General features: G+C 34.1%; 1 protein-coding gene across 1 annotated transcript; it reads left to right on the forward strand.

The window, feature by feature from the left end:
• Positions 6,366 to 9,121, forward strand: LOC109235051. The gene is made up of 5 exons (XM_019401062.1): positions 6,366 to 6,546; positions 6,636 to 6,708; positions 7,389 to 7,918; positions 8,468 to 8,633; positions 8,741 to 9,121. Exons 1-5 carry the CDS (start codon positions 6,541 to 6,543, stop codon positions 8,758 to 8,760), a joined length of 795 nt encoding a protein of 264 aa, XP_019256607.1. The 5' UTR covers positions 6,366 to 6,540; the 3' UTR covers positions 8,761 to 9,121.

Genomic DNA, 12,432 nt, shown 5'->3' on the forward strand with positions numbered 1-12,432 from the left:
GACCCTTATGTGTATTACTCTAGTAGTTCGTACACTCGTGACACCAGGTTCAGGGAAATGTAATAGATATTTGGCTAGTTCAATTTTCGTATTGTTACTTTAAATTTATTCAGTTATCTCAGTTCTTCTTTAATATCTACTTTAAACTGTTAAAAGGAGTAGATTGTTCTAACGTTGGCTTGCCTAGCAAGGAAAATGTTAGGCGCATCATGATTCCGATGGTGAAAAATCCGGATCGTAACAAATACTTAAGAATTTCACAGGGAACATCAAGCAAAGTCAATTATTTAGGATAATATTAATTAGGAGATAAAAGAATAAAATAATATGAAAATATCCGATGAAAAGCGAGCTAGTGAAAGTGAGAATAAAGGTACTTTATTATGGAGGAGACAAGTCCACATCATATATAGACTTAGTTTAATTGAAGTAAGGTCAAGAACATTCTACATCTGGCAAATTCTCTCGATATGAGTTAGCAAAGATATGATTTTGCAAGTCACTAGAATTCTAGTAGTTTACTCACATGGCCTTTCTTTACTTAAACTTTTAAATTAACTTTTCTTGGTAGGAGGAATTAATTTTCTCACTAATCTCTTTTTTCAGTCTTACGTCAATCTCGAGGTTAAAAAGCTTCTAAGCAAATTTTTATGTTGATGATTCTTACTATTTCCCTTCTTTGTTTAGTCCTAATTGAGTTGATGCAATAGATCTTTTAAGCATTTTGTGGTCTAAAAATCTTCAATGACGAACTTGGTGATGTCAAAGAGTTCTAATTTTATGTATTTGAATACTTACTTCCCCATTGATTAACTCGTAAAGATTCCTAACTTGTTAACACATGTGTCTATACAAAAATAAAAGTATTTGTGTTGTGGTATTTCTCACATTGAATTCCCTTAAATAGTTTCTTTTGCATGTTTGTTTTTTAAATATTGACTTCCCTTGTGAAAGTCATGGCTTAGCCACAAGTGATATGAACTCTTTGATTTAAAGAATATTAGGGATCGTTTGGTAGGAGGTATAAAAATAATATTAAATAGGGTGTAGTAATAATGCTGAGATTAGTTATGCTGAGATTAATTTCTTATCGACGGTTTGGTTTGATGTATTAAAAATAACATGTATTGCATAATATTTTAAAATAATTGTTTATTACAAATATACCTTCCACATTCTCTGAAAAAGGTTTTGAAATGACATTCATGCATGCTTATCCATATATTAAAAACCATAGTATAACTAATGCCATAGTTTTCTACGTATGCGAATAGTATAGAATATGATGTATAACTATTATATATATTAGTTATATATAAGTCGAAAAATACAAAATATTAAGAAAATATCAAAAGTAATACATATATTATTTTTCCTAATACATTCCATCAACCGATCCCTGAGTGTATTATGAGCCAAGATAGATCTATCTTGATTGAAGATGGCATATGATCACATGCCGATTGTCTCCTCATAGAAACTTCATGAACTAAACGTACATATGGTTAAGATAGATATCAAAGAGAGGGTTAATCATCACCACTAATTCTTTAAAAGCAAGTTACTGTGCATAATATTCAAATCCAATCATTTCGAAAGTTATAGTCTTGTCATTGGATTAAAGACAAGTCAACTAAACCTCGGCTTCATACACGTGTTAACCTGACATAATCAATGAGCTTTATATTTGTTGCGACTTGTGCGGTTCTATCTCCACGTTCTCTTTCTGGTCCTTTCTTTTCCGATATTATCACTTTAGCCTGCGGTAAAATTATTTAGATTTAATAGTCGAAAAAATATATAGAATTATATAATTTTTATATAACTTACAAATATATATATATATATATATATATATATATATTTATATATATATATATATATTTGCTATTATTTTAAGAGAAATTTTCTCTTCTTTTTTTTTTCTTGGAGAGGATTAATTAGGTGCTTAAATGAATTCAAAATTTTAAAATCGCTAATTGTGAATTATCACGATCCACGAAATTTATTATGGATTGCTTATCAGTTTATTCGGTCCACTTTAATTAATTTTTTTATTTTTCTTATGATCCATAATATTTAATTTTTTTCAGATATCAAGAATGGATTTAACTTCTTTTTTTCTGAATTTTTTTTTTTTGTGGCTCGCTGATTTTTAGCCCTTCAGACTCTGTCTGGAGCATGAAATACTTTAATACACTGAGTAGATTTCGAATATATTAAAATGACCGCAAATGGTAGATGAACTATCAATCAATGTTAACTTGTAGTAGTAGATTAATTATTATTTTAATAGATTATCAATTATTTATATTTTTCGTAGACATTTATTTAAACAAAAAATGACGAAATGAGTGATGCAAATGGGCTTGACACGTGTATAAACATATGGGCCTACTGATGTTTACCTCCTTTTTTGGGACATATCTTTTCACTAATTTCAATATTGAGCCCTTTGCTCCTGTCAATGTACCTATATTTTCCCGGGAGTGTATATATATATATATATAATGGAAGCTTATTTATTTATTTATTTTGTAGTTTTTAATAAGTATTTATATTTTTCTTACAAATTCTATATATTTTCTCTTAAAAAGCTCCCACCCTATTATTAATATCTTCAATTAAATCATTTCCTTTTTTTTCCCTCTCCTCTCCTTTCTTCCTTTTTCTCCTTTCCCTAATTTCTTCAGTTTGTTTGGCTAACACACTCATCCAAAAACTGGTCCATTCGAAGATCAAGAATATATATGACTCTCGAGCATACATACATATAATTTCAGGTTTTAAGTAGGGGTGGGTATAAATTCGAAAACTCGAATACCGAACCGAACCGAATTTATTTGAAAATATTTCGGTACCGGTTATTTTGGTATTTCGGTATACTTCCGTACAGAAATTGCGGTATTTCTGTATTGAGTTTTTGATATTTCAGTATACCAAAATATTTAAGTCTGAGCCTAACTTTATTTCTATTTTCCAGCCCAATAGGCTAAACTCAACACCCCAAGCCGCCTAATTCCCTAATCCCTTAGCGCGCCTAGCGAGAGACAGCAGATTTACGGGCACCAGCAAATGATCAGTTTGCTCTATGTAATTATTCTATGTAATTATCAAGATCCTATTTTCTAAGTTTGCCTTTGAGTGGTTGAATTCTGAGCAGAAGTTAGAAGAGACGTTAGGCAATAGGCATAGCATAATCTTGGGAGATCTGAAAGGCTCTGGTATGACAACGAAATCGTACCGAACCGAATAAGTAAATATCGAAGCTTACCGACCTACTTAGGTACGGTATTCAGTATGCACAATTGATATAACGAATATCGAGTACCGAGTCGTAGTTATTAAATACCGTACCGAAGTACCGAACGCCCACACCTAGTTTTTAAGTTTTTGTGATTCACGACATTTATTACGGATTACTTATTACTCCCTTCGGTCCACTTTAATTGATTTATGATTTTTTTGTGGTCCACAATATTCGATTTTTTCAAATATCAAGAGGGAATTTATATTAACTTCTGTTTTTCAAAGTTATCATTGAAGTAAAGAGCCTCGGAGTGTTTGCTATAGTTCCAATAAACAATTTAAGGTTAATATGGTCAATTTCATTGTTAGTTAATGCTAAAAGGTGAATTATTTAATATATGAAAAAATAATAAAAAAAATTAATTAAAATGGACCGGAGAAAGTAATAAAGAGCGTTCTTTGGTTAACTTAAAATTTTACCAAACCACCTTAAAAAGCACCACATTGTATTTATTTGTTACACTATTCGTTCAAATTCATATGTGCGCTTTGATTGGAAATGAAGTTTAAGAAAAAGAAAAAATTTAAATTTATGGTCTAAAATAAGCAATAGTTTCTGGAGAACATGTGATGGTAATTGTTATGTTGATTATAAGAGCCAAAGAGGCTTGGAGCATATTCTATTGCATATGGAATAAAGTATTACAAACAAGTGTTGTGGTGGAGTGGTAAGTACTCTTTCATCCTTAATCAGATATCTCAGGTTTGAGCCCTAGGTATGAAGTCGTTTTTGTTAGGGAGCATTTTACCTACCTTCCCCCTCAATGTGAGACTTACCCGACGCGAATTAGAATTTAATGCGAATGACGGACAACGAATGAGAACCAAAAAAAAAAAAAAAGTTTGAACTTCTATTTGAGGGGCCATGTAGAAGAACCTTTTAGTTGTTTAGCTAGAGCCCAAAGAGAAATGGCCGAAACTCCTTTGAAAAAGAATGACGGGTTTCTCATTTCTCAATAAGTGCTAATTGAACTTCAAAAGATTATTCATATCCATAAAAATACTTGTGTCCAACTGCTCTTTGACAACAAAAGATCCCTCTGTCACTGTGTCTCTTACCGACTGGCCCTTTTTTGTGGCTCTGGTCGGTAGACAGCACTTATCGGAGAAAAGGAAAGAATATTTATACATTTCATCTAGTTAAGGGTAAAATATAAGTTTATAGTTAAAGCATTTTCAAGTATAAAAGGTGTCATTCTTTTTTAAATAAATTAAATAGACGCTTGGACATAAGAATTGTAAAATTCCAACAAAAAAAGTAACTTTTTTTTTCCTGAAAATAGTTTAAAAATTAGAGTTGTGTTTGGACATAAATACCATTTTGGGATGTTTTTGAATTTTTATGAATGATCTGAAGTAAAAAATTTGAAAAATAGCTTTTTGGAGTTTTTCAAATTTTTAAAAAATTTCGAAATTCATCCTCAAGTGAAATAGAAAATTCATGGCAAACACTAATTTCGAAAAAAAAAGTGAACAAATTTCGAAAAAAAGTGAAAAAACAATTATGGCCAAACGGCCCTTAATGCCTGTTTTGGCAGTAGAAACTCACTTTTTTCTGAAAAAAATTCACTATTTTTCCAAATTAGACCATGAAAACTTTAAATTTCAGTTCAGGATGAATTTCGGAATTTTTTAAAATTTTGAAAAACTCCAAAAAGTTATTTTTCAAAAATTTCATTTTAAATCACTCAAAAATTCAAAAATAACTCATAATTATATTCATGTCCAAACACAACTCTAATTTTCAAATACTATTTTCACTTGAAATAGAAAAATTTACTGTTTTCACGAAATTTCACAATTCTTATGTCCAAACACCCACTAAAATTGACAGTGTCATATAACATGTAATGTAAGGGATGCCTAAAAAAGCAAAGTATATCTAATGTAATTCTGAATGGATTCTCTTATATTCCTGGCGTGCTTAGACCACTCATGATAATTATCCAGCATGTTAATGCCTTTGCTGATAAGTGGAAAGAAAGTATTAAGGATAACAAAATATATTGACCCCCTAAAAGAACAAAAGAAAGAAAAGAATAAGCTTTCTTTGTCGATTTATTGGTTATTTAATATTGTCCTTTAACCTACGATCGACTATAACAACAATAATGAAATTTAGCCGAAGTCTGAAAAAGGCAATGGATGCATAAACCTTACTCCACCTTTATAGGCAAAGATACTATTTCGTATAGACCCACAATCGACAATATAATAGGAAAATATTTAAGAATGAGATTTGAAAGCAAACTAGCTACTACTAATGCGTATTAATTTAAGTTGGAGATATATGTGTTACTATTGGTGTCATTAGGAGGGCTAGTCATACAAGTCGTGGCATGACAACAACCGTTGGATAACAAATGTTTTTCTTTGACATCGATTTCGGCATTCATACACGTGTAATGTAAAGAAATGTTTACACACTTTCGGCTCACCTAAACGATAACTACATGTAAATATTCTTTGGAAATGGCATTAATGACCTGAATAATGAGACAAGTAATATGCTATAACTGGTTAAAATACACCAATAACGTGAAGGTTCTTTACACTATCAGTGTATACAAAAGGGTAGTCCGGTGCACTAAGCTCCCGCTATGCACAAGGTCCGGGGAAGGGACGGACTATAAGAGTTTATTGTACGCAACTTTACCTTGCATTTATGCAAGAGAATATTTTCACGGCTCGAACCCGTAACATCCTGATCACACAACAACAATTTTACCAGTTACGCCAAGCTAAGGCTTCCCTTCACACTACCGGTGTATATAATTAGTTAAATTAAATCTATACTTAAAATCTAGAAGAATGCCTAAAGATTAGCATTAATTTTGAATCTAATGGAAGGTATCATAGCCACGCATTCCTCTTTCAACAGTGTGATCACTCAAGTAGTATACTGTGCGCGCACATTATTCCTCTATGTGTGTGCATTATCTTTATTCTACATAGTAAAATTTGCATGTTTCACTTTTGTCCATATAAAAAGAGAAGATAATGTTTTGTGCTAGTAATAGAAACCAATAGGTCTATGTTTTTAGTTCTACTAATAGTTGACTCAAGAATACTATAAGAGAGTGACAAACTAGCTCACACCAATTTATTACTACTTCTAATTAAAGCTCCTTCTCATTGGCTTCTAGGATCTGCTTTTACTACTTCTCAACTTTCTTCTACTGTCCACAAATTACCAACTTCGCAAACGTCAACAGCAGATTCATTTTAGATATGAAGGTTGGTTAAATTAGCATAACAGTTGCAGTAATTATTCCAAAATTGTGTATCTCTAGGTTGATAAATTTTACTTTGTTTGGGTTTTGCAGTTCTTTAACTGGATGCATAATAAGTTAAATGGGGGACAAGGAAGCAAAAAACCTAATGCAGTTCCTATCACAAGTAAGCCTTTTTCCTCTTCTCCTCTTAACAAAACCAAAAGGTAATTTCTTAATTTTGTGCTTTTCCTATATAAGACATGTATGCATGCACTATCTGTTATATATATATACCACAGAAGTTAGAAGTAAAAGAGTTTTTTCTCCCAGCAGAACATTTATGGGCCGGGGAAGGATAAGGGACCAGTTTTAAAAGATGGATGTGAGAAACTACCGCGTATACTGACTGCAATGGCGAAGTCAGAAATATAACTAAAGGCATTCAAGATTTCATATACATGTGTAATATTTGACTTAATTATGGGTATGTATACAGTAGAATATTCGGAGAAAGAGTGCTCTTTACATTACCTTAAGAAAATACTCATGTGATTCTTCATTACATTAAATAGGTAGCGCGACAAATGGTGAAAACATAGATTTCTAGTAACTCCTAATTAATCCCTAACATGGCATACATATAACAAGCTTGATACGGCAACGGCATATATTGAGGAGTTTTTTCACGTGGGGGATATATATATATATATATATATATATATATATATATATATATATATATATATATATATATATATATATATATGCATACTTACATGATACATTAATAAATTTTCGAAATTTGAGAAAATGCTGGACTGTCTCTTTAAGTTGTTTGATTGACTGTTTAATATTGTGTCACAGATCAAACAAATGAAGAGTTTAAAGATTGGCCAGATTCGTTATTGGCAATTGGAACTTTTGGCAACAAGAGCAGTGATCTCGAAGAAAGTAGACCAAAAACACACGTACAAAATGATCATCATCACGAGGACGAAATCCTAGAGAATTCACCAGATTTAGCAGAATTCACACCTGAAGAAGTTGGCAAATTACAAAAAGAATTAACAAAATTATTATCCCGAAAACCGGCTGATGATATTCTTCCATTGGACAGATTTCTTAATTGTCCGTCAAGTTTGGAAGTTGATCGCAGGATTAGTTCCAGCAGTACTAATTCAGACAATTTTGATTATGACGAGGAAGAAATTGACAGAACTATAAGAGTGATTATAGGAAGATGCAAAGATGTCTGTAGTAAGCAGAACAAAAAGAAAGCAATTGGGAAGAAATCTATTTCTTTTCTTCTCAAGAAAATGTTCGCTTGTGCAAGTGGTAATTTTGGTCCACCTCCTACTTTCCCAGATCCATTTCACGAATCAAGAATGGAGAAGGTATAAATATATCTCATATTTCCAGTAATTTCCTTGTTTATATTTTTGCACCTTCCCTTATGTTCTTCTCATGTATATATAGCCAGATCCAAGATTTTAACTCAATATATATTTATGTTCTTGTCACACTGAACCAAATTATGGATCCAATTATTATTATGTAAATTTTGTTTTCATAGATCTTGAATCAAATCAATATCCATTTCGAGTTTTCATTAATTAGCTAGACTCATACTGTGAGTTGTTTTTCTAGAAAAAATATAATACGTCGCTTTGCTTCCGACAGCCGTATGTTTGATCCCGCTTATGGGGTCAGAATCAATTGAAATCCTCTAATTGTTTATACTAGACGGGAGTCTCACTAGTTCTTATTTTGCATAAAATTTAGTAGTAGTTATTAAAACTATAGTAATTTCTCACATATGTATAGCTAGTCAAGTTTCGTGTCAAAAATACTGAATCAGCTAAACCTTCTTAACTATATTCGCCACTAATTTTTCTTTAACAGATTTATCTTGTGTTATTAACAATTGCATCTTACTATTACAGCTTTTGAGGACAATGCTTTCCAAGAAAATAAACCCTCAAAATGCCTCTCGGACATCAACAAAGAGATATTTAGAGGACAAACAACCAAAAAAGGAAGAGCAAGAAGAGAAAAAACGAGAGAAAACCTGTAATGATGGATCTAAATGGGTGAAAACTGATTCTGAATGTAAGTAACATTCAATAATTTTTATATTTATGAAAAAAACAAAATTATATTTTAGCGTAACTCTAGCTAACCAATTTTTTATTATTTTTTTTTTTTTCATTTTGCAGTTATCGTCTTGGAGATGTAGATAAACTTTTCTGTTGTTCCGTTTGCAAGGAAGGCCAACATATTAGGATACTATCAAACTTTTGAGAGAAAATGGTCAAATTTACCCATGTACTTGAGGAACTTTGCTCTCCGTTAAACTTTTAGTCTAACATCATCCTTGTCATTAGGAAAAAGTCTCAGTTTTGTCCTTGAGCCCTAACAAGTGAGGCAAATATGAGACGTTTTACTAACTGGCAGGGTAATGTTAAGGTCAAAATTTTAACAGGGGACAAAATTACTCAATTTTAAATAGTACAAGAATAAATTTGGAGTTTTTTCCACCATCCTATTTTTTTTATAACCATGTTTTGGTTTTTTCTAAAGAAACTACTTTCTTGTGAAGATTAAAAATTGGAGCCTTATTTGGAGAATTTAATATATTTGTTTCACAGTTCTGGAAATTATGACCCCCCCCCCCCTCCGCGTGGCGGAATCCAGGATTTTAAAGTCGTGGGTGCTCACTGATAAAAATTCTGAAAGAAGAGGAAAAAAGAAAGTATTTATGGAGCCTTATGGGTGCTCACTCAATATTTATCTAATATTTTTATAATTACCTATATAAATTTACTAAATCTTGTCAAAGTTAATGGGTGCTTGAGCACCCAAAATCAGCATGTAGATCCGCCACTACCCCCCCCCCCCCCCGAGTCCGGAACATAAATATTGTATTTTTGGATTCAAAATACATAAATAGGTGGGAAAAAAATTTACTGACCGAAATATATCAAACACGATTTTGAACCACGTCAACGGACGTTAAGGTAAAACGTGGTTTAAAATCGCGTTTTATATAAATATATCAAACGTGTTTTGAAACAACGTTTTCTGAATTTTGCATTCAAAACTGCCAGCTTTAAAAGAAGAAGATTATATGAGTTTTTTTTTTTTTTGTTTCCCATCCGGTGTCCGGTACTCGTATTGGAGCCCGACTATATCCGGATTCGCGTCGCTTAAGGCCCCTTTCAGGGGAAAGCGCTCCCTACCAAGGAATTTTTCATACCCAGGGCTCGAACCCGAGACCTCTGGTTAAGGGAAGAGCAGTCTCATCCACTGCATCACATCCTTTGGTGGTGAAGATTATATGTCACGACCCGGATTCCCACCCTCGGGAGTCGTGATGGCGCTCACTAATACGAGCTAGGCAAGCCAATTAATTGCACAATTTATCTTTTTACCCGTTTTATATTCATTAACAATTTTAACAATAATAACAACATTGAAACAGCGGAATTTAACATAAGCGGAAGAAAGAAGCAATAAGCTATCTGAACATGAATATCTAGTACAACTGTTTGAGTCTCGACTACCCAGAACTGGTGTCACAGTTTCACAAACGGTCTAAGAATACTACAAATAGAGGGTCTGAAAGAAATAAATACGACACTGTCTCTAGAAATGCATGAAAGAAACAGAAATAGTGGATAGAAGGAGACGCCAAGGCCTGCGGACGCCTACAGGACTACCTCGGGTCGCCTGACGATCAAGGATCAGCAAATCTCACTGCGGTCCGGAGTCAACAGCATTGGGATCTGCACAAAAGAGTGCAGAGTGTAGCATCAGCACAACCGACCCCATGTGCTAGTAAGTGCCTAGCCTAACCTCGGCGAAGTGGTGACGAGGCTAGACCAGACTGCCACATAAACATGTGCAGTTCAAATATATATACAGCGGAAAAGAATTTGCAGAGATACAGTCAAAATGGGAGGGGGAGCATGCTGTAGGGGAGATGACAAATCCGAATAGAAAGACATCAAATAAACGAAAGAAACAACATAATAACTCAGATATCAACCAAGAATCAGAAATCAATAAATGCACGGCATCACCCTTCGTGCTTTTACTCTCATCCTCACCAAAGCAGTCATATAATAAAAGTGTGCACGGCATCACCCTTCGTGCTTTTACTCTCTTTCCTCACCATATAATCAATAAGATCGGCACGGAATGGTATATCGTGCGGCACGGCATCACCCTCGTGCTTTACACTCTTTCCTCACAATAATACACGGCATCACCCTTCGTGCTTTATACTCTTCCTCACTAAACAAACAATGCATGACAACACCCTTCGTGCTTTAACTCTCTTCCTCACCCAAACAACAATCACAAACAATAGGGCAAGGGAATGAATGAAATTGCAATAAAGTTCCCGGCAAGGGAACAACATTTCAACAAATAAATCTCGGCAAGGGAACAACATCAATAATATCAATATCCCGGCAAGGGAGATAACAAATAAATCAACAATAGCCCGGTAAGGGTGTCAACATAATAACTTCTTTTCTTTCTCACTTTTACTTCACAATTCACTTCATAACTCGAGCCAATGCTCTAGAGATTCAATTATCACTTACACTTTCACAATTCGTTACATAACTTGAGCCAACGCTCCTCAATGTTCATAGGTCACAATTCCTTCCACAAACTTTACACAACATATAGAAACCATCACCAAGGCTTAAAAAATACAACGAAGTCATGAAAATCACAATATAAAGACTCACGGGCATGCTAGACACCAACGTATAGATACTCGTCACCATGCCTATACGTTGTACTCAACAATTAACACTTAACAAATAGGACTCAACTCCTAATCCCTCAAGCTAAGGTTAGACCAAACACTTACCTCGATGCCACGAACACAACTCACGCTTCAATTATAGCTTTACCCCTCGATTCCACCACCAATTCGTTCGTATCTAGTCACAAGTTACTTCATTACATCAATAAACGCTAAATGAATCAATTCGAATGCATAAAAATAAATTTTCCAAAGTTTTACCCAAAAAGTCAAAAATTGCCCCCGGGCCCACATGGTCAAAACCCGAGGTTCGAACCAAAACCCCATCATCCATTCCCCCACAAACTCAAATATATAATTTGTTTTGAAATCGGACCTCAAATCGAGGTCCAAATCCCCAGTTTTTGAAAAACCTAGATTCTACCCAAAACACCCAATTTCCCCCATAAAAATCATTGATTTGAAGCTAAAATCATGTTAAAAGATGTTAAGAGTTAAAGGAAGTTAGTTAAAAATGACTTACAATTGATTTGGAGAAGAACAAATCCTTGAAAAATCGCCTAAGTGTGTTTATGTTTTGAGAGAATATGAAAAATGGGTTAAAATTCGTCTAAGTATAAAAGTTGCAGGTCTCTGATATGGGAATTGCGAACAGGGTTCGCAATTGCGAACCCCGACCTCTGCTGGCTTGGAAATTGCGAAGGGAAACTCGCATTTGCGAACCCTTAGGAAATCTAGACTTTTCGCATTTGCGAACAATGTGTCGCATTTGCGACTCAAGTCCTTCCCAGCATACATCGCATTTGCGAAGGGGATCCTCGCATTTGCGAGGTCAGAATTGCGAAACATAACTCGCATTTGCGAGATAAGGCAGGCCTGGGCTGGTTCGCATTTGCGACCAAGCCCTCGCATTTGCGATTGTCGCATTTGCGAGCCAGGCTTCGCAAATGCGAAGCCTGCAGGCCTGATCACACCAGCAAAAATCCTGCAATTTTCTAAGTTCAAAATGCACCCCGTGGCCTATCCAAAACTCACCCGAGCCCTCGGGGCTCCAAACCAAATACACACACAACCTCAAAAACATCCTACTGACTTATTCGTGCACTCAAATCACCAAAATAATATCAT

Source organism: Nicotiana attenuata, chromosome 11, assembly GCF_001879085.1.
Source record: "Nicotiana attenuata strain UT chromosome 11, NIATTr2, whole genome shotgun sequence".
NCBI lineage: Eukaryota > Viridiplantae > Streptophyta > Magnoliopsida > Solanales > Solanaceae > Nicotiana > Nicotiana attenuata.

Excerpts from the sequence above, each read along its gene's own strand:
- LOC109235051 (XM_019401062.1), top strand. Across the intron at positions 7,919-8,467 it reads ACGAATCAAGAATGGAGAAG|CTTTTGAGGACAATGCTTTC; the intron begins GTATAAATATAT and ends TTACTATTACAG. Across the intron at positions 8,634-8,740 it reads GGTGAAAACTGATTCTGAAT|TTATCGTCTTGGAGATGTAG; the intron begins GTAAGTAACATT and ends TTCATTTTGCAG.